At 33.8% G+C, this 23,682-nt stretch overlaps 1 protein-coding gene across 10 annotated transcripts in view; it reads right to left on the bottom strand.

Annotated features, from left to right (window-relative positions):
• The window catches only part of LOC105498504 (nucleolar protein 4), a 395,811-nt gene that overhangs the window by 267,038 nt on the left and 105,091 nt on the right, over window positions 1-23,682 (bottom strand). For 9 of the 10 annotated variants that reach the window (XM_011770675.2, XM_071085472.1, XM_071085473.1 and 6 more), the window contains 3 exons: window positions 16,299-16,410; window positions 15,298-15,410; window positions 4,963-5,095 (listed from right to left, as the gene is read on the bottom strand). In XM_011770675.2, the coding sequence (XP_011768977.1) occupies window positions 4,963-5,095; window positions 15,298-15,410; window positions 16,299-16,410 (358 nt within the window). Of the gene's footprint in view, window positions 1-4,962; window positions 5,096-15,297; window positions 15,411-16,298; window positions 16,411-19,100; window positions 19,120-23,682 lie in introns of those variants that run through there. The other variant, XM_011770707.3, reaches the window with a different exon arrangement.

Genomic DNA, 23,682 nt, shown 5'->3' with positions numbered 1-23,682 from the left:
TTTTACTCATGCTTTCATGAGTAAAGCAGATGTATATATAACCTTTAAATGATTTAAACTTAAAAACATTATTTTAAGTCTGTAAAAAAAAAAATTTAAATAGCTCAACATAGTTTCCTCAAAACCAAAAATGAGAGTAAAATGCTGTTTATGCAAATATTCAGTTTCTATGCATTTTTTGCCTTTATGTTTTTATTGAGTTAGGGAAATATTATAAACCTAAAAAAGGCAAAAGAAGCAGAATACTATATATTAATCCTGAAGCATTCTTCTCATTACAAATTCTTCATTCGGGTTTGTGTCTTCTTGACCTTTATCTAATTGTCTAGCCTGGGGAAAAATATTTTTCTTCTTTTTCTCTTTTTCTGAGTGTATATATATCTCTATATATAGATACATATTTCCAAAACAATGCACATTGGATAGTCTTCTTTCCCTTTGTTTTTAATGAATACCTTTCAAATTTTCTACAACCATAGTGAAATAAAAATTGTGAAAAAAATAACTTATTTTACTCTTCATTTTATATGGTGCCCAATAAGGACATTTTAATGCCTACCTGTTATAATTATTAGAAAGGATTCATAAAAATCATAATGTCCTACTTCAATTTCTCTAAATAAAATCTTAAGTTAATCACTTAATGTTAAAAAAAAACAACATTTTTAATTTAACTTAAAAAAATTTGTATTGTTTAGATTTTCAAAATATTAAACAGGGATTTCAGTCAACTGTTAAAATAGGAATTTCTCCTATAGTTTTTCCAGACTTCAGACACATTCAACCAATGGGTGCAGAGAACGGAGTTTAACTGCCAGTCAAAATAAAATAATGATCTATATCTACACTGTCTGACACAGTAGCCACCAGCCACGTGTAGCTATTTAAATTTGAATTAAAATTAAATTACAATAGCTTCTCAGTCACACTAGCCATATTTCAAGTACTCAATAGCCACAATGTGGAGAGTGACTATCATTTTGGACAGTGTAACTAAAGAACTATTCTGAGATTGCAGAAAGTCCACTGGATACTGATTCCTAGACTTTTCTTCAGCCCCTACTTCTCAACATTTCTCTCCACTGTGTCTCCTCAATCCCCATCATACTGGATTCTTGCACAGACCCTTATTCTCTACCTATACCATTTGTTTTCAACTTAGAGTAATTTTGTCCCACAAGGGATATTTGCAACATCGGAAGACATTTTTATTTGTCACAGTTGGGAGAAGGGGAACTACGAACATGCAGCAGGTAGAGGCCAGCAATCTGCTAAACATTATGCAATGCAGAGGACATCCCTCTCCAACAAAGAGTTGTGTGTCAATAGTGGCAACACTGAATTTGATACATATTCCTTAAAATTATGTGTTATATGAGGTAGGTCCCATGCCTTTTTTTTTCTCACTGTGATACGCACACACACACAAACACACACACTCACCCCTAATATAGGAGGCTCTAAAAGAAAGGTAATGTTAGACAAATAAATCAAGATACAGAAGAGCATAAATGACATAATTCTAGGTATTTGATGACAAAATTTTCTGAGTATGTATATGGTTGTGTATTTGTAAACAGGAAAAAAAGAAATTTTACAGAAGGTTGTCAATATGGATTACTTAGGAGAGTACCATTGTCAGAAGGAAGGACAGAAGAAAAGAAGATAAATATGTAAAACTTATGTTACAAAATATAATCATTCTGAAAAGTTATATTTTAATCATTTAAATGATACAGCATATAAGAACTATCTCAAATGAAGCCAATGAAAGGAAATCTGTAAGCAAGTGAAGACTCATTACTTGATATGGTATTTTCATTCTAGAACAGAAACAGCTAATAAGTGAGAAAAATAATGCAGTTTCATACAGTGATAAATCCTCTGAAGAATGTTAACAATTAGGAAATAGGTAAGGGGAGATATTCCTGACCTCAGGAAAGATGTCAGGGCTTGGAGAAATAAATTTGGGATTCATCTAGGTACAGATGGTGTGGAAAGCGACATGATTAGATGTGGTGTCCTAGGGAGTGAGAATAAGGAAGAAAGAGTTGAAGCCTTCACTCTGGCATCTATGGAATAGAACATGGAAAAGGAGCTCACAGAGATGAATGACACAGAAATCACACCAGAAAAAAAAATATATATATAGGGAGTGTTCTCCTTAAACATTAGTGTTGAAGGAGATGAGGACTAAGGGTTGACCAATGAATTAAGCAAGAAGAAGCCTGCTGGTGATGTTCACAAGAACAAGTGAAGTCGGTGGCAAGGATGAAAGCCTACTTGAGACGAGCCAAAAAGGGTAGGGTGGAAATAATGGGACAACTCTTTCAGAGTTTCACTATAAAGTCTTTTGCAGGGGTGGTGCAGAGAAATAGGGCAATGAATGAAGAGGTGCAATGGGATATGATATGATTAAATGTTTCTGTCCCATCCAAAATTGATGTTGAAACTTAATCCCCAACATAGCAGTATTAAGAGGTATGGCCTTTAGGATGTGTCAGTCTCATCTCATGAATAGGATTAGGTGCCCTTACAAAATGGCTTGAGAGGCCAGCCACAGTGGCTCATGCCTGCAATCCCAGCACTCTGGGAGGCCGAGACAGGCAGATCACTTGAGGTCAGGAGTTCAAAACCAGACTGGTCAACATGGTGAAACCCCATCTCTACTAAAAATACAAACAAAAAATAAATTAGCTGGGCATGGTGGTGTGTGCCTATAGTCCCCGCTACTCGGGAGGCAGAGGCAAGAGAATTGCTTGAACCTGGGAGACAGAGGTTGCAGTGAGCCAAGATCACACCACTGCACTCCAGCCTGGGCAACAGAGCAAGAATCCATCTCAAAAATAAAATAATAAAATAAAATAAAATAAAAGGGCTTGACAGAGGAGTTTACCCCTCTTTGGATCCTGCCAGCATGAGAGGATATGGTGTTCCTTCCCTTGGGAGGATTCAGCAATAATGCACTATCATGGGAGAACAAGCTCTTCCAGACACTGAACCTACTAGCACCTAGATCTTGGACTCCCAGATCTTGGACTCCAGAACTGTGAGAGATAAATTTCTGTTCTTTATAAATGATCCAGTCTCAGGTATATGGTTATAGCAGCACAAACGGAAAAAGACAAAATCAATGGAGGCATTTTAAAGAAGATATTTATCAAATTATGTTTGTATGTAGATTCTAATAATCTAGCAGAGTGAGGAAAACCTCTAATGCAGGAGAAAGAGGAGGGATCATTGCAAGAGAAAACTCAGCAGGAAATTTAAGAAAAAAGTATCTGATATGTAAGGCAAGGAAGGGTTAGGCCTAGGTTAGAAAAGGAACAACTAGGTAGGTGATTACCCTTGAAACTTTCATCAATATATCATGAGAAAGTGCTTTTCCCTAAGAGTACATAATATTTGGAGTTATTCCACTGCATTTGATTAAAATCAATATAGATTTATATCACAGCAGCTGGCCATAGCCAAAGACCCGCAGCTTGCAGTTTCAGTCAAGTAAACAATTAATTTCCATGATGATAGACATCCTCTACATTCTCTATACATCCTCTACATTATCTATATTCCTTAAAATTAGGGACTAAGATGGTTAGGAGATACCTAAGTTAAATGCATAAGCAAATTAATGGAGTGATGCACATTACTAAGAATATTTCAGTTATTCTATGATCTTGGTGCTATACAACGGCCATTGAAAAATACAAAATCTGAGGAATGCCTACTCATGTTTTAGAAGAAAAGAGAAAATTTATATCTAAATCAGAAAAACTTCATTCGTATAATATTTCCAAATAAATGGCTTTTCTACTACAATAGCTATTTTAGCACATAGCAAGTAAGATACAATCTTAAAGTCACTGATAATCAATGCATTCCTCATTTTCTTATAACTCAAGCTAACAAGGACACCACCATCTTTTAAGATTCATCTGAAATGAGAAAAAGAAAAGACCCTCTGTTCTTGGACGTTTTTTATGCTTCAAACTAGGGATTTCTTATGCCTTACCAACACAAACAGAACACAAATAGCAGCTAGAAATATAGCAATCTTTTGCAACCAGTTTGTAATAGCAACTGTCAGAGAAAGCAAAGGTTTTTTTCAGTATCTATAAATGTAAGTACAAAATTCTTCAATCAAAAAGTTCATATAAACTTGTTAAATATAGAAATGATAAACAAATTTTGAATATAATTGGCCAATTTCTCTTTTTGTCCACAATTACCGAAATAAGTCAAATTTACTTGTATGCATAATTTTATATTTACAAAGAGAAAAATCTACAAAGGTAGTTTTGAAAGATCTCCAAAAATTTTAGGCCTACAATGTTAGCATGACATCTACTTTCTCTACGTATCTAGCTTTCTTCCTATCAAGAACAACAGGCTGATTCAGAAATCTTTAATGAACCCAGGAATAAGAGATCATGAGCTTTCTTTCCTTAACAGCTGAATAAAGTAGTTCAAAATCACAGCAAAATATTGTCTTACTCAGCACTACTGCTCTGGTAAAATTTCCTTTAATATCTAGTGATTCTTAGTTGAAACTTGTCTTTTACATAAAAGAAAAACATCCAAGTTAATCTTTTGATCACATTTAAATGCTTGATTTAGTCAGAAGGATGACAGCCCAAGATTTCAAAGCTAGAAAATATTATCACAGAAACCAAACTGTATTGATATAACACACACTTTAAGTTCAAGGAGCAAAACGTGAATTAGCTTGAATTTTATAACCAATATCTGCTTATAAATCAGTCTAACACCTTGGTTTTGAACAAAGTTTTGAATTACAAAATAGTGAAGTGGATGACACAACCTAAATAATAGAGAAAAGTTCCCATAGAAACACGCAGATTTTTAAAAATTGACACAAGAATTAAGAGGTAGTTGTTTCCATGCATTCTGACTCGTTTTTTGGGGGTTGTTTTGCTTATTTAGTCAAACTGAAAGGCTTACCATCTTGCTGGCCATGAAGATTCTGGGGACTTTGCATTCTTTCTTCAAGATTGGAGCTAAGATCAGAGTTCACAGCTGACATCCGTGTTGAATCACTCATGTCAAATTCATCACTTTCTATTGAACTTTCATCCTGAAAATAGTTTTAAAATAGCATCAAGCATTTAAAAATATAATACATTTAAATAATAACCATTTTATCTACAAGGTCAATTGAAGTTTAACCAGTAAATGTTTACAGAATTCAGAAAAGTATGTTACAAACTAATGGATTTTTAAAATAACAAACAATGGAATAATTTCTCCCTTCAAGGAATTTCAAGACTTGTGAAATAATATGTCTTTATGTACACCAATATTTTAAAGGTAAAAATATATACTTAGAGACAGTGTAGTTTAGGAATTAACCTGAATAAAGAAAGAATGATTTTATAGTAAATACTTTCTAAAAGAGTTAATCATAAAATGTAACATAAAGAGAAATACAAGTTTTGATTAAAAACTAAATGACCGAAAAATGTTGTAAGCAGAAATATTAGAATGCAGAAAGGGCTTTATAAAAATGTTTCATTGGCAAACATGATAGATTCTAATATAGCAAACTTATACATTAGGTTCAAAGTCCACATGTAATGGAGAGCAAGGTAATCTTAGTACACCCTTTCTTTCTTTGCAAGCAAATATAAATTGCACGGCAACCACAAAAAGGAGTTCTAGGTAAAATTGTGAATGAAACATGTATTAAAAGTCAGTTCATAAAATGGAATTACCAAAAGGCCACTTTGCTGAATGGCCAATTTATCAAATCTTTCCAAATGTTAAACCAAATCTAGGATATATTATTGCGGTCATTTTACTGAAGCAAACTTCATTTGGAGAACTGATTTTTGGACAAATGGTGTACTTATAAAGGCTGGAAGGCCCAGGAAACCTGTGCAAAATGTAAATGTTTAATCAAAATCTCTAGCTTTGACTTTAATTTGTAAATGTTTGATCTGAATGTTTAACACTAATGTAATAATCAGCAGTAGTAGTGCTATTTATGTTGCACACGTTATTTATGTTTCATTACAACCATGAATTAGCTACAAATTTGCAAACAATTTATAGATGAAGAAATTGAGGCATAGAGAAGTTAAACCATTTTCCCTGCTATTATATACTAGAACCAGTAGTCATATGAAGTCATCCAGACTCGAGGAAACAGCATCTTTGAATAGGAAGAATTACCTTGGTTTCATAAATGACATCTTGGCATTAGCAAAGAAGTTTCTATTATTAACGAACAAGACCATCCTGGTAGACTAATAAATTGGCATTCTGATTCGTAAGTCAGGCTCAGTGGTTTTGGCTGTGTTGTCTTTCCTTTAGCAAAGACTGGGTCATGCTTGGGCACACTGAGTAGCACTAGCTCTTCATTAAGTCCGTAAGGAAATGCCACTGTGTTAGATCTCTGGACAATCAGCCACATAGACTTCTCTTAGTTACATGCCCTCTCTCAATTCATTACGTTTACTCCAATTCTAAATTCTAGTGTGTGTGTGTGTGAGTGTGTGTGTGTTTGCGTGTGTGTGTATGCAAACATAAGAGACTTCAATGTGGACTGACATTATCAGTAATAACAATGTGGACTTGTTACTAGTGTCGATCATATACAAATACATACATATATACACACATTGATAGATGATACAGATATCTATTACATACACTATATATACTTTCTGTGATGTCATAGTATTTTAGAGGATATTCTCAGAAGCCAGACTTCCTAGATTCAGGTCCATATTCTGCCAGTTATTAGATATGCTAGCTTAAGCAAGTTACCTCAACTTACTGTGCCTCAGTTTCTTTATCTATACAATAGAAATAAAAATTGTGCCAATCTCACAGAGTCATATGAGGAGTGAGGGAATGTACTATATTTAAAGTATCTAGAACAATGTCAGGTACATGATAAGCACAATAAAACTGTTTAATATTACTATATGGAATATACAATAAATTCTACAGAATATAATATTATGCACACTTATTACAGTATATGAACATATACAACAAAATATAGCACATTTCAATATAATGTAAAGGCAAACAAAATGTGTTACTAAAGTAGCTGTGTGTTTACATAAACACATAAACAGTCTTTATAAGTATTTGTTATAAAGGTCACAAAAAGCTAACTATAAGTAAGCTGGTAAAATATCATTTATATGGCGTATAAATATGTAAAATGTATACATATATGAGGATATGTATGTGTTGTGTATTTATGTTTAAAGAAGAGCTAAATATAAAGATTCAGGTCACAGACCCTGTTCTATGAAATGATTGTAAAAACAGCCACAGCATATTATGGAAAATCAATATATTTTTTTACTACCACTAAAATGTATGCTGACACTCTTGCCGGCATACATTTTAATAAATTCAGATGAGAGATTAAAATGTTTATGTAACCAAATGTATACTTATGTATTTTTGTAATTAAAAAAACACCATGTTAAATTATTTATCATCGTAAGTGGCTTAATGATTGAAAATATTTTAAATATTTTCTTCCACTATTACATATGAAATATAATTCATTTTCACAATTACATTCCTTATTAGAATCCAATTGTTACACATTTGCAAAAAGCTTTAATGAGAATAAGTGCATGTATTCATTCTGTATATTCTATTCTAATTAATAATTGATTAAATTATTGTTTTTAATAAAAGCTAGCAGAGGTATATGAAATATAAGCTTGTGCTTTTTTACCAACATAGAGATAATACTAATTACACTAGGAAGAAACTATTGAAAGTTTCTAAGATTAAGCAATCAGAAAACTTGACTGATGTGTTATTAAGTATTTTATTTATGATTATCTTTAGACCATTCATCTAATTTCTTTTCTCTATGAAATTCTATTTTGTTTGACAATCAGAAAAAACTCTCCACATCATACTGTGTGAGCTTATTTCTTACATGAGTAAAATCTCATGATAATGAAAGTCATGACCAGAGACCATAATAATTCTGCCTCCTTGAAACTTAATGTTTTAATATTAGAACAATTTAACTGTAACAAATAATTTTCTTTTCAGTCTTTTCCCTTTTAAACATGGCACTTATTTACTTTTCAAAAGCTTTGTTATTGAGCTTTTATTTCTATCTTCAGAAGTTGTTTGAAATGGAGACCGCTAATCTGCTCCATATTTCATTTTAGTTTCCAAGTTCCAGATATTACCTGTAAAGGGTCTCTACCATGTACCTTCTGATTTTCCCTGCTATTGTCCTGCCTGATTAGTTCAAAATTGTATTTTTCCATTTCCTAAACTGTGTAATGATAGTCTCTCAGTTAACTTATCCACATCCAATTTCTCTACACCAGTCCTGCCTATTAACTATTGCCAAATTAAGCTTCCCATTTCTGAACATGTCACTTCTCTGCTGATAAATTTGTAGCCCTATCCATTGTTTGTCAAAAAATGTGTATGCTATTCAGTCAAACATTTACAGTTTCCCCTAAGACTGTTTAGAAACCACTCCCACCAATCTTCTCTTTCTGTTGATTTTTTAAAACTTATCGTCTGCTCAAATCAAATTAAAGCTTACATTATCAGCATCTCTATGAAATTCATCATCTCAAACCTTAGTGTGCATGAGTGTAGATTCTGTTAAAAATTCATATCCCCTGGTCCCACATATCAGACCTAGAATTAGCATCTTTGGGGTGGTGTCCTGCTACATATAGTTCAATGAGCTATTTAATGTTGGCTATCAGCCCAGTCCAGTGCTGTTCAAGAAAACATTGTGCAATGATGGAATTGCTCTATAATATTCTCTATTCAATAAGGTAAATACTAGTTGTATGTGGCTATTGAACATTTGAAATGTGGTAAGTGTGACTTAAGACCTGAATTTTTAGTTTTAGTTAATTTTAATTGATGTTCAGTTAAACATTCACATGTGACTAATGACTACCATCTTGGGCAGTGCGTATCTGACAATCCTTTGTTGTGAGATCTTGAAAATATATTCAGTCATTCACTACTAGCAAACAGTAAACATTTTAATAGATAAATTGTTTCATATATCACATTCCATAGGATGAATTTCTAGTCAAGTAATATAAATATATTTGAAAAGTGTAATAATTATCATCAAATGATCCCCCAGAAAGTTTGCTCCAGTTTAAACCCTCACCAATCATTCATAAGAAGGTCAAATGATCTCATATTGGATACAGTATTTTGTAAAATCTTTACAAAATGTGGTAAGCCTCAAATAACAAGTTAATTCACTAAAATTGTATTTTGGTTAATATAAGAGGTTGAGGTTTTTTTAATGGTTATTGACCATGCAGTGGATAATTTCCAAAGATGGCTACTATGGATCCCTTCCCCTCCCCACTGCCCCTTACATGGGTGCCACTCCTCAGATCAAGGAACCGTATTTCTCGCTCCTCCCCTTGAAACTAGGCTGATTTTGTTATTTGCTTTGGTCAGTAGAAATGTGGCAGAAGTGATGTTGTGTCAGTCCCAGAACAACAGGGAGCTCCCACTTCCTGTCTCTTGGAAACCAGCTGCCATAGAATAAAGCTGTCAGATAAGAAGTCTGACTACCCTGAGACCAGCACACTGTGAGGAAGCATAAGCAGCCACAGGGACAGTGAGAGGTCACGTAAAGGAGCATAAAGATGCATCAAGGAGCCAGGTACTTAAGTGAGGTTTTCTTGGACTATCCAGCCAGGTCCAGCTACCAGCTGAATGTCACTGAGTAAATGATCCTAGCTTATGCCAGGAGTAACAAAATAAATCACCCAGAGGTTCTTGGCTAACTGCTTAACCCATAGAATAATGGGTATTAATAAATCATTGTTGTATTAAGTCACTAAGTTTTAGGGGTGGTACCTAGCAAAAGAAAACTGAAAACCATCTAATTTTTCCCCTTTGAGCTACAACATAGCATTCTATTTACATTAATTTGTTGCTTAAAAAAGCAAACAGTTAATACTAACTTTAAGTGGATGTGTTGCAGAGTAGGAAGACTTTGGGCTCCAAAGTTATTTAAACCTAGGTTCAAATACCTAATCTTCTCTCTACCAGTTTAATCATTAGGGTAAGTTTTATCAGCTAAAAACCTTGGTGCCCCATCTGCAAAATGGAGGTGGAACAACATGTCAGTGGTTCTAAGTAGTAAATTATTTATGGCCAGTTTCCTAAATTTTCCTGTGTATTTTTCCTTTCCACATCAATTCCTTCTTTGATGGGTACATAAAAAGAGTAATTTAATAGAATTTTGCCATTTGAACATGTTTCGACATTTTTCACAAGACAGTCTGAGCAAACTGTTGAAAAATATTATTTCAGGTTGGGCACGGTGGCTCGCGCCTGTAATCCCAGCACTTTGTGAGGCTGAGGCAGGTGGATCACCTAAGTTCAGGAGTTTGAGACCAGCCTGGCCAACATGGTGAAACCCCATCTCTACTAAAAATATAAAAATTAGCCTGACATGGTGGTGGGCACCTGTAATCCTAGCTACTCAGGAGGCTGAGGCAGGAGAATCGCTTGAACCCAGGAGGCAGAGGTTGCAGTGAGCCAAGATCGTGCCACTGCAATCCAGCGTGGGCAACAGAGTGAGACTTTGTCTCAAAAAAAACAAAAACAAAAACAAAAACAAAAACAAACAAACAACTACACATGCTTCGGTACCTGGTTATTTCAGTATCTCTGGAAACATCCTGACCTGTCACTTCCATGAACTCTTCCCTAATGATCTTGTCCTCTACCTTTCTTCAGTCATTTTGCTCTCATAATCATGTTGTATGCATTTCATTACCAGCAACTGCACATCCTCCAAAATCTTGATTTCAAGCATCCCATTCTCTACAACATCTCAAATTTTCCCTATCACTTGCTCTAGTATTGCATGTATTCTAGTATTCTGATGAAATTTCTATCCCACTGATATTTATCACCCCCTGATTCTAACCCTCTAACCCTTTGGCACTGACCTCCCTGCTCTCGGCCCACCTCTCTCATGACCTCACTCATCTTCTTATGTGGCTAGAATTCCAAGGCTTGTCATTTTAATCATACCCTCCTATACCACTTCTATTATTTTGACAAGACCCAAAATATGAGTAATTCTGTTTTTTGCCTTATTCTGTTCTACCCATGCCCCTGTATAGCTGGATATAGAGATGAACAATTATTTAAATGACCTCACTTGAAACTCAAGAGAGGTCCATTTTCCTGGTTAATTCACTCCTCACTGTCTACTTTTCACATTCTCTCCTCAAACTTTCAACACCTTCTCAAACACCCTCACTCTTGCTTTTTTTTTTTGTTAACTGATGAATTAGGAGCAAACAGAAGAACAATTCCATAATCTCCACGACTATTTCCATTCGCCTACCTCTATCTGATCCCTCCTGTCTGTGCTCCATTCTAAAGCCAACTTCTCCAATTTTGTACAAGAAATCCTACCTATTAATGCCAAGGACATTGCTTCATCAATTCTCCTTCCTCTTTCCTAAATCACTATTTTCCTCTGCTACATGAATCCCATCAACATGTAATATGCTATAATTTCTTTGATTTTATAAAAAAAATAATTAAAAACTCCTGTTCCCATGCTCCCTCTGGCTCCTACCTCTTTCCCCTGCTCCCCTTCATAGCAAACTCTTCAGTGATTTTGCTGCTGTCATCCTGAGCACCTCATAAAAACTGCTCTTGTCAAGAACACCATTGACTTCCACCAGGCTAAATACAAATTTAATTTTCAAACTTCAGTATAATTGACTTTTCACTTGCTTTGACATAATGCATTACCGTAGACATACTGAAAAACCTTTTTTCCAGTTTTATTCTAGTTCACAAACTCTCCTGCTTTTTCTAATACCCTGGGTGCTCTTCCTCAGTATCCCCTGTTGATTCCTCCTCATCTGCCAGATGTTATAACATTGGAATTTCCCAAATCAACGTTATTGGGCTTTGTTTGTTCAATCTACACTCACTACCTTGGTAGTACCTTCAGGCACATGGCTTCACACACTATCTGCCCATGGATGATGCTTGGCCTTATGTCTAGCTTAATTCTTTGTTCTTAATCACACATGCCAACTGTCTAATTGACAAATCTACTTAAATCTCTAATAAACCTCTTAAATCTACTTGAATTTCTAATGAAGAGCTCACAATTGAACTTCCAATATCATACCTCAAATGTTTTCTACCCCCAGTTTTTCTTACACTAGTTAATACCAATTCTACCCTACTTGCTCAGATTAAAAAGCTTGGAGACATTACTACTCTTGACTTTCACACTTCTCATCGAATCTGTCAGTAAAACTTAAAATCTATCATAATTTCTCCTCTTTCCACTACCTAAACCACTATGTCTTTGATTCAAGCCACTATTATCTTCTTTCCTGAAACATTCTTCAGAAGCTTTTGTTAAATCCAACTAAAATGTATACTCATAAGATGACCATTGAAAACCCTTAGCATCAGCTTCTTCTAGAAGCATGTAGCAAAGGAAACTCTTGCCAGCAGGGCAGCATCAGGTGTTTCACTTCCATGGAAACCCTTGAAGGGGTCATGTAGCAATTCACATAGTTAATTAGACATATTTTCTTTAGCTCTTCCTGTGATATAGCTCAGGTAAAAGAAAACAGTAATCATACTGGGTAGGTTGGAAACTTGGCAGAGAAGCCCCATGCCCCAAAAGAGGCAAAATATCTTATCACAGCACAGTTAATACCTTAAGGTCCCCACAAAGGACATGCCAATTACAAAAATTATTCAACTCAAGGAAATCAAAAGATTCTCACCAGATATTTGTCTTCTGATACAGTTTAACAATTGGAATCATTTTTGCCACAGCAATGTTGCCTAGTAACACAGTTATCATTTCAATGTTAGCAGTTTTGCGGGACAGCAAACTCCAAAAGTTATTCAAAGGCCAATTTCTCATGCAGGAAGGAAGAGAGCTTTGTTAACTCTTTACCCACACTGATTTCTGTAATAACCTTCTACTGGTGTCTGTGCATCCAGTTTTTTTTCTTTCCTCTTCAGTCTATTCTCAGCCCACATGATTAAGTTAAAATATGGATCAGATCACATGACTTCTCTGCTCAAAAAAAAAATATGGCTCCCCATATTACTCAGAGTAAAATTTAAAAGTTCTTAAAATGTAAGACTGTATATAACTTGACTTTCCACTATCTCTTTAAACTCCTCTCCTATTTTCCTCTTCCTTGAGCATTCTGTTGCAACCATGCTGACTATCTTGCTGTTCCTACAGCTACTAGATATGCACCTGCCTCAGGAACTTTTCACTGTATCCCTCTGCTACATGCACACATTTCCTTCCCTTCTACTCAAATAACACATTTTAATAAAGCCTTTTAAACTTGTGATTCCCTAGTTCTACAGGGAGTCCCATGTCTGCCTTCTTTATTTCTCTTAACAGCATTTAGCATCTTCTTATATACCTATGGCCATTATTTTCTTTATTATCTGTTTACCTCCACAAAAGACAAAGATTTTTCTCAATTTATTCACTGTTTTTCTTCAGGAGGGTCAAATACATAGAAAGTACTGAATAAATAGTGGTTGAACTTATTGGATTAATGCTTATTCAAATTTAAATATAATTTGTCAGACAGGAATATTTCACTTAAATTCCATTTTAATGTGACTTCCTTTACTTAACCTCTTTTTCATTTTTCAATAAACACAACGTTCTAAAAATTTTGCAAATAATTCTAACTAGTCATTTATCTAAATATTTTAAGGCAGCATGACATCCAATTTAGTATTTTCAAAATATAAGGATAAGAGTTATTTTTCTAATCCAATTATAAATTTTAAAGGATCTATTTCTTTTGTGTAAAATACTTATGATTTTTTAGAAGCCAGAAGGGATCAGCATATGTGGGTGCATTGTTGGCAGAAAGTGAATAATCTTACATTTTGGCCTAGAAATAAACATATCAACATCTAAATGAGCTTCCTACAAATAATCTGACAGCTCTAACTAGTTAATGAGACATTTAAAAATTTTTTTCAACTATATAATGAATTGTGAAGATAGTTTTTTTAATCGTTCTCAGGGATGGAAGGATATTAGTATTTTCTTAATTGTCATTGATGTCTTTAAACCAATGATTTTATTACTATTTATTCAATTATTTATATGTAGCCATGTGGCAATATAAAATCCAATATTGCCACTGCACTAATATGAATTTTTGTAAGGAGCATACCCTGAGTAACAACTATTGAGATCAAAGAATTTTATAAATAGAGCTTTGAGGTTAAACCTGCTTAAATACAGAGGAAAACTAAAAACTTGATTTGAGTTTTATGAATAAAGTAAGTTCAACAAAGTAATTTTAAAAGAATGCAATCATAGCTTCGCAAGTAATTCTGTGTTTGACAAATAAACATTTAACCTCATTTCCTGTTTTAGAGAAATTTCAAGGAGATCATTTATTGGCCTGAGGACCTGGACCTGTTCCTAATACAAATAACCCAAATACATCTATTAAGTATTAACTAGCCAAGAAGGATGTACTAAGCACCTACTGTATATCTGCTATTGTTCTTTATTTTGGAGAATATAAACCATACATACATAACTTAGTCCCTGCTTTGACATAGCTTCAACCGAAATGGCTAGCTAACTAGAATCCTACAGAGTATTTAAGAAATATGTTTTTAGTGTCTATACATGCAGCATGTTGCTAAATTTTCACCATACAATTTAAATAGGATAACTGAAAACATCAAAACACTTCTAATTAAGAATGACCACAGACTGTCTCTAGGAAATGCACAGAAGTAAATAAATAACATATAGAATAGCAGTTAACTAAAAAATCACTTTAAAATTTACATAAGGTTTGAATGGTGGAGAAATGATAATACTTGAAATACCCATTAAATCTACTTTTCTGATTGCCATGCAAAATAGCCTTACTACTTAAATTTCCTTAGAATCTCAATTATTTCAGATTTTTTTTGTGAACTTACCCCTCTGAACTTTGTAGCACTTTACCAAGGCCAGCTCAATTATGGTCTACTAAGGAAAATGTAGCTTTCTAGGGAACAAACAAATTCCCACATAACACTAAGACAGTGGTGTTAAGACAGGGGCTCTGTATTGTGGACTAGGAGTTTCTGCTCGCTTTCTCCATCTGTGCAACCATGGTAAGATTCATTCATTAAAAAATAAATTACTATCTTCAAAATGCCATCATGTTTAATATGATAGTCGTAGTTATCAAGCTTCATTCCAATTTGTAAGTGATGCAAATGTAGATGTTTTTATTTTACCTCATCTTGCTGTGAGTTTAGCAGCTGCAGTTTCATGTGCTTCATGTAGGCCATGGTAATTGGCATGTTGTAGTCAATCATGCTGGTCACCAAAGTGGGAGGTTTTCCGTTATCTGTAATAAAACATTTTTAATGGGTAATGAAAGTGACACTGCATTCTACCTGTAATTTGAAAATGATCTATTTCTCCAAATTGAAACAGGATTTTAGATACCAAGTGTCTTAAAGCATGGTATTATTATAGTTGGATGGTAGAAAAAATAACTAGTAAGGTTCTACAAAGGTGTATTGACACTGTTTAATAGTACTAATTAATTATTTCTAAGTGCAAGGGAACTTTTAAACATCCTGAGTAACAATAAATAAACCTAATGTGGTGACTAACACAATTATTTGTATTTTTCTTCTCTGCTTTACTTTCTATATGTATTTTTTGAATGCCGAAGGAAATTTGCTCAATTTTTTGCTTTTGGCCATTCCATTTAACCTTCAAGACATAGGAATGAGCCAGCAAAAATGTATCTCTGAGACTGATAGAATCTCTGAGAGAAAGTCGTATTTAGCTAAATAATTTTCTATAATTTTAATGAGAACTAAAGCCAAATCATAATTTTTATGTAAAACTTTTTAGTAAAGAAACTCCACATTATTCATAATTTTTAGAAATAAGGAATCGGTAGACTTGAAAAGACATTGATAGAAACCAATTTCCTTGCTGAATATATCTAAAATACCATGAAATACATATAATAAGTGAAAATTAAAACATTATTACAGGGAAAAATGTTATTTGCCACAGCTGAAACTGTCTTTCTTCTAACAATGGGCACTGAATTACTTTGTAAGTGGATATTCAAAATTCACTACCTCCTACTTGAATAAATGAGATGATCTGACTTGTTGAACTGTTTCAGTCTACCACGTTTTTATAAAAATGTGAGATATAAATTGCCATTATGAATAAAATTGCTTTAAATCTCACTATTTGACACTGCAACTACCTTTATGATCTGTTCCATCTGGGTTTAAATGCATTCTTTTCTGGCACTCTGAGCAGCTCATTAGAAATCGTGTCACCGCTTCTCTTGGTAGGAAGGCATAGCTCTCTGAAATCTGAAATGATTCACAAAATATAGGTGTTATTATATAAGCTGACTGAGCATGATTTAACAGAAATGATCATTGTATTTCCAAATAAGACACGTTATTCCATAATGGCAGGAAGCACAATGAAAGCATGCATTGCATACCATGCATCATTTCAAGAAATATCTATCAAACTTGATTAGATGACTTTTAATAAGAGCCAATAAGGCCATGTGGAGATAAAAATCAACCACATCTCGATGAGCATCTGTTTATATTTTTGCATTTCTTTTAGGTAAAATAATCACAGTGTACAGATATCCTAATGAATTTTCCTTATTATGAAACATTGCCAACATTGTTTTTAAAGTTACTGCTAGCACAATCAAATTTGTATCCAATTTTATATACATTTTTTTGTAATTTAGCCCCAAGTAGGAGCAATAAACTTTGGATTTTGCACAATGAACATTTCTTCATTGTTGCTTTTCAAAATATTTTAGGTGAGAATAAAAAATAAATTCAAACAGAACTCATGTATATATTTACTGCAGTGAATCATCCCTTCCACAGAAAATGACACACCTGGAAATGCATTTAGGCCACATGTTTCATTTATTTTATGTCGATTTTTAATAATATATGTCCATAATAGCTCACACTGAGCGAGCCTTTTCTGTGGCCTATATAGAGCTTTGTTTTCAGAACCAAGATCTAGAATCAAGTTAGAAATCTATACTACCATTACAGTAATTTTATAAATATTAACTTTTCAAAAACCAAGTTCTCCCATCAAAGCAAATAACTCCTTAAGCGAAACTGATAGATAGTTGAATATCTTTAAATAAAAGCTGACAGTGACTCAGACAGTGCTACTAAGAAGTCTGATGCAGGGCTTCAGTTTTCCACCATAGCACTAACATGTTACATGAAATATAAGAAAAGCAATTGGAATAAATGAGTTGCAAATAAGACATAAATGCCACAGATGATTTCTTAGGTGCATCTATAGCCCTTACAAACACTGATGTATTTTAAATTAGTAAAAATGAGGGAAAATGTGTAACAAATGTATAATTGAGTGTAAACGGGTGCTAGTTCTCTTGGTGGTGATGGAGTCAACTTTTGCTTATCCATGCTATAGGAGCATAGACTTGAGGAAACCCCATATACTGAGATCAAAAATTGTAAATCTCATTTTCTCTTAATTTAATATTAAAATCAGTTTGTACCACATAGCCTAATCCTATTGACTTTAAGGGAAAAGAAGTGATAAGAATACTGAAGAGGAGAAACAAGCTTACAATTAAAATCTGCCATTGATAATCCACATTCAGGTCATTAAAATTCAATACTCCTAGGGGTTGAAATGCAGAACTCTTATTTTTAAATATAATATTGACAGACTAAGATATCCAGACTTCAAAAAATACTGCTTCAGACTATGCAGTTATTGCGTGAGGATAATGATCAGAACAATTCTAAACTATTTTGTGAAAAATTTTATATTATTTAATAAGAATATATATACAATTTACATTCTCATTCATTTTCTCTTTTTCTATAAATGCATATAGCATATATGAATTTAAATTCTATTTTTCTGTTTTTACAGAGGGAATAAATACTTTTAGCTGATTTATTTCATTAGAGATCATTATTTTCTGACTCCCTGAAGAAATACTTTATACTAATTCAGAAGAAAAAAAAAGTCTATAATGCATGCTTCATCCTTATGTTTTATATTTTAAATCACATCGAGTTATAGTCCATTAGAACTAATGGGTCAGACCAGTAAATTTATTATCAAATAGGATTTCAGGCAAAGGCTCCATTGGTTTTTCTAGATTTCTATTAAACCTTTTATCTACTTTATAAAAGAGAAACATTTCATCGAAAGATAGATAGGTAAGTGATGGAGTTGGAGAGACACTGATTGGCTTCCACAGCCCTGATACTTTCTGAAAGTTTCTCTTTTCCCCATGCCAATGAAGCACTTGTGTAGAAATCCCTTCTGGATAGATTTATCATTGACCTGAATCAATCCTATGACTTGTCTAGCAGCATTTAACCCCAAATCAAATTTTCTTGAAATTATTAATAATCATATCACATTAGTTTTATAGCTTTCCTCTGAAAAATACTACATGTAACGGTCAAAAATAGGTTTGTGCTCATGTATACATGTATGCATGAAATAACACAAAGCCCACTTTGTATCTTAGAAAATATTTTTAAGCAAATATTGTATCATATTATTCTTTCTGCTGTGGCTCTAACATAGTACTTGCCATGTCACCATATATTACAAAAGATAAAAGCACTTATTTGGGAATAATTTTCTTGGTGTTTAGAATTCACGTTATAGGGACACCTGCCATGGCATTCCACTTCCCTTGAATCTTTTCTTCCCCACCTCATATTCACTGGGACCCACAGACTACAGAGTCCTCCTATGCACAGAGAAGAAAGATCCTCCAAGCAGGCTTTACACATCTCATACTCATTTCTGAAAAAATATTTCTCCTGCAATGCAGGTGAAGAGGAAAAAAAAAACAAAACAACTTTTACCCTATTCAGAATCTTTTCTCCCAGGCCTACTTGAAATTAAGAGTCCTGGAATTCTCAGGAGTCACCAAGATGGTGAAATAGAAGTTTCTAGCATTTGTTCCCTCACAGAAACATGAACTTGAATAACCATCCATGCACAAAAATACCTTCACAACAACTAAGGAATCCAAGTAAGTGATTACAGCACCTGAGTGGAGCACAGAAATAAGAAAAGACTCAACGAAGAAGGTAGAAAAGACGGTTTCACATTATGTTTGTCAACTCTCCCTCAAACTCATGCAGCACAACTTAGAGAAAGAAGTTCTCCACATGGTTGAAGGAGAATGAAGTAAGCACTCAACTTCACCTTCACTTTGGGCCCTAGCAACAGGCCCACCATTACACTCCAGGCACCAAGTATTTGAGGCAGTTGAAGTTAAGTTGTTAACAGCTTAAAATAGTTTGTTATAACTATAAGGTAGTTTATGTAAGTCCTATGGTAACCACAAATAAAAAAAATCTGTAAGTAGATATGCAAAAGATGAAGAAAAAGTAATTAAAACATACAACTACACAAACATCATCAAATCACAAAGGAAGAGACCAAGAAAGGAAGAAATTGAAAAATATTCATGCAGCAATTAGTAAAATGGCAATAGTAACTCCTTATCTATCAATAGTTACTTTAAACATAAATGGATCAAATTCTCCAATCAAAAGTCAGAGTGGCTGAATGAATTTCAAAAAGAAAAACAAGAACTAACTACATGTTGCCTACAAAAGTATCACATTAGCTATAAGTGGACACATAGGCTGAAAGTGAAAGGATAGAAAAATATATTCCATGCAAATGGTAACCAAAAGGGATCAGGGATGGTTATATTTACATCAGACATAATAGAGTGCTTGTTAACAATTGTCACAAGAGGCAATGAAGGTCATTATATAATGATAAAGAAGTCAATTCATCAAGAAGATATAACAACGGTAAATATATATGTACCCCAAAACAGAGCACCTAAATATATAAAGCCAATGTTAATAGAACTGAAAGGATAAACAAACAGCAACATGTTAACAGCAGAGAACTTCAGTATATCGCTTTCAATAGTAAAAGATAGTCCAGACAGAAAATGAATAAGGAAATAGCAGACTTGAACAACAATAGAAACTGAATGAACCCAATGAACATATACAAAACTTACCATCCAACAGCAGCAGAAGACATATACTACTCACGTGAACCGGGAAGAATCTTCATGATAGATCATATGTTAGGCCACAAAACAAGTCCTAACAAATTTTTAAAAACTGAAATCATATGAAATATCCTTACAGAGCACACTGGTATGAAACTAGAAATCAATAATAGAAGAAAAATTGAAAAAAATTACAAATATGTGAAAATAAAAAACTCACTCCTGAGCAAAGAAAAAATCAAACGGGAAATCCAGAAATATCTTAAGCACAACAAACTGTAAACAAACATATCAGAACTTATAGAATATAGCAAAAGCAGTTCAAACAGGGAAGTGTATAGCAATAAATGTCACATTAAGGAAAAAGAGTCAGGTGTGGTGGCTCATGCCCGTAATCCCAGCTACTTCGGTAGCTGAAGAGGAAGGATCATTTGAGGCTAGGAATTTGAAACAAGACTGGGTAACATAGCGAGATTCTGCCTCTAAAAAAAAAATTATAAAAAGTAAAAAAAAAAAAAAATCGTCAGGCATGGTGGCATGCACCTGTAGTCCTGGCTACTCAGGAGGCTGAGGTGGGAGGATAGCTTGAACCTAGGAGTTCCAGACTGCGGTGAGCTATGATCATGCTGCTGCATTCCAGCATGAGTGACAGAGGGAGAGACTGTTTCCTCTTTCTAAAAACAATAATAATATTAATTAATTTTTAAAAGAAGAGAAAAAGATCTCAAATAACCTAGCTTTATACCTCAAAGAACTAGAAAAGGAAGAACAAATCACAGTCAAAGTTAACAGATAGAAGGAAATAATAAGGATCAGAACAGAAATAAATAAGGCAGAGACTAGAAAAACAAAAAAGATCAATGAAACCAAGTTATTTGTTTTTTGAAAAGATATACAAAATTCACAAAACTTTACCTAGACCAAGGAATAGAGAGGAATCAAATAAATAAAATTATAAGTAAATGAAGAGATATTGTAAATGATATCAGAGAAATACAAAGAATCATAAGAAACTACTATGAACAATTATATATGCCAACAAATCTGATAACACAAAAGAAATGCATAAATTCCTAGTAATGTGTAGCACACCAAGACTGAATCATAAAAAGCAGGACATATGAACAGATCAATAGTGAGTAGGGGATCAAATCAGTAATCAAAAACCTCCCAATAAAGAAAGTCCCAGGACCTGAAGGCTTCACTGGTAAATTCTACCAAACATTCCAAGAAGAATTAACAATAACCCTTCTCAAACTCCTTCCATTCCTACCCCCTGCCCCCCAAAAAAGAAATTACTGGTTAGGAGGGACCACTTCCAAGTTCATGCCAGCATTACCGTGACACCAAAGCCAGATAAGGACGCTACAAAAAAAGTTTACAGCAAATTTCTCTGATGAACATAGATGAAAAACTCAACAAAAACTAGCAAACAAAATTTAAAAGCACATTAAAAGGATTATACCCTATAGTCAAGTGGGTTTTATCCCTAGGATGCAAGGACATTTCAACATACACAAATCAATAAATGAGATTCACCACATTAGCAGATTGAAGGATAAAAAATAATATAATCATCTCAATAGATTCAGAAAAAGAATGTGACAAAATTCAACATCTATTCATGATTAAAACTCTTAACAAATATGTATAGAAGAAATGTACGTCAATATAATAAAAGCCATATGCAATAAGCCCACATCTAATGTCATACTCAGTGGTGAGAAAATGAAAACTTTTCTTTTAAAATCAAGAATAAGACAAGGATGCCCACTCTTGTCACTTTTATTCAATATGGTACTAGAAGTCCTAGTCATAGTAATAAAAGGTTAGAAAAAGATAAGTCATCTAAACTTGAAAAAATAAATAAAATTTTCTTTGTTTACAATTGAAATGATCTAATAGGCAGAAAATCCTACTAAAGACCCCACCAAAACAATGTTAGAACTAATACTCAAATCCGGTAAAGTTGCAGGATAAAAAAATCAAGATACAAAATCAGCTGTATGTTTATACATAACAATGAACTATATAAAAAAGAGTAAGAAGACAACATCATTTAAAATAGCATCAAAAATAAAATAAAATAGAAACATAATTCAGCCAAGATGATAAAAAATCTATACAAAGATCTATACAATGAAAGCTATAAAAAAGAAAGAATAATCTCTAACAAATACACCAAGAACACACAAAGAGAAGGGATAATCTCTTTTACAAATGGTATTTGGAAACTGGATATCCAAATGTGGAATAAATAAATTGGCCTTTGTATCACACCTTATACAAAAATAAACTCAAAAGGGATTAAAGACTTAAATGTATGTGTATGTGTATATAGATACATACATATACACGTATATATATACGTGTATATATGTAGAAGTGTGTGTGTATATATATATTTATATATATAGGATTATATAAACTAAAAATCTTCCTTACAGTAAACAATGAATAGACAACCCATGGAATGGAAGGAATTATTTGCAAACCATACATAATAAAGGGTCAACGTCCAAAATATATAAAGAACTCAAAAAATGTAATAGCAATACAACAAATAACTTGATTTAAAAATGGGCTGCTATGTTTAAACGTCTGTGTCTTCTTAAACTTTTTCATTGAAACTTAATCCCCAGTGCAATAGTGTTGGGATGTGAGGCCTTTGGGAGGCTACACTCTCATAGATAGGATTAGTGCCCTTATAGAAGAGGTCTAAGGGGGCCTGCTTGTCTCTTTGGCCCTTCCACCAAGAAAGAAGTCACCATCTACATGGAACGGTTCCTTATCAGGCGCTAAATATACTGGTACCTTGCTTTTGGGCTTCCTAGGTTCCATAACTATGGGTAATAAGTTTCTATTACTTTTCAATTATCCAGTCTAGATTATTTCATTATAGCAGCCCAAACAGATGAAGACATAGGCAAAAGACATGAATGGGCATTTCCCAAAAGAAGACCTACAAATGGCTAACAGGTATATGAAAAAATGTCGAACATCATTAGCCATCAGAGAAATAAAATTCAAAACCACAATGAGATATCACCTCACACCTGTTAGGATCACTGTTATAAAAAAGTCAAAGATAAAAAGTATTGGCAAGGATGTGAAGAAAAGGGAAGTCTTGTATACTACTGGTGAAAATGTAAATCAACCCATCCATTAGAGAAAACAATATGGTGGTTCCCCTAGAAATTGAAAATAGAACTGCCAAGTGATCCAGCAATTCCATTTCTGGGAATACATCCAAAGGAAATGAAATCATTATCTCCAAGAGATATCTGCACTCCTCTGTTCATTGCAGCCTTATTCACAATAGCCAGGATATGGGGACAACTAGGCAAGGTACAGTGGCTCACACCTGTAATCCCAGCGCTTCGGGAGGCTGAGACAGGTGGATCACCAGAGGTCAGGAGTTCGAGACCAGCCTGGCCAACATGGTGAAATCCCATCTCTGCTAAAATTATGAAAATTGGCCAGGTGTGGTGGCAGGTACCTGTAATCCCAGCTACTTGGGAGGATGAGACAGGAGAATCACTTGAACCCG

Source organism: Macaca nemestrina, chromosome 19, assembly GCF_043159975.1.
Source record: "Macaca nemestrina isolate mMacNem1 chromosome 19, mMacNem.hap1, whole genome shotgun sequence".
Lineage (NCBI taxonomy): Eukaryota > Metazoa > Chordata > Mammalia > Primates > Cercopithecidae > Macaca > Macaca nemestrina.
Note: the sequence above shows the minus strand (reverse complement) of the source record. Positions and strands in the feature narration are given on the sequence as shown.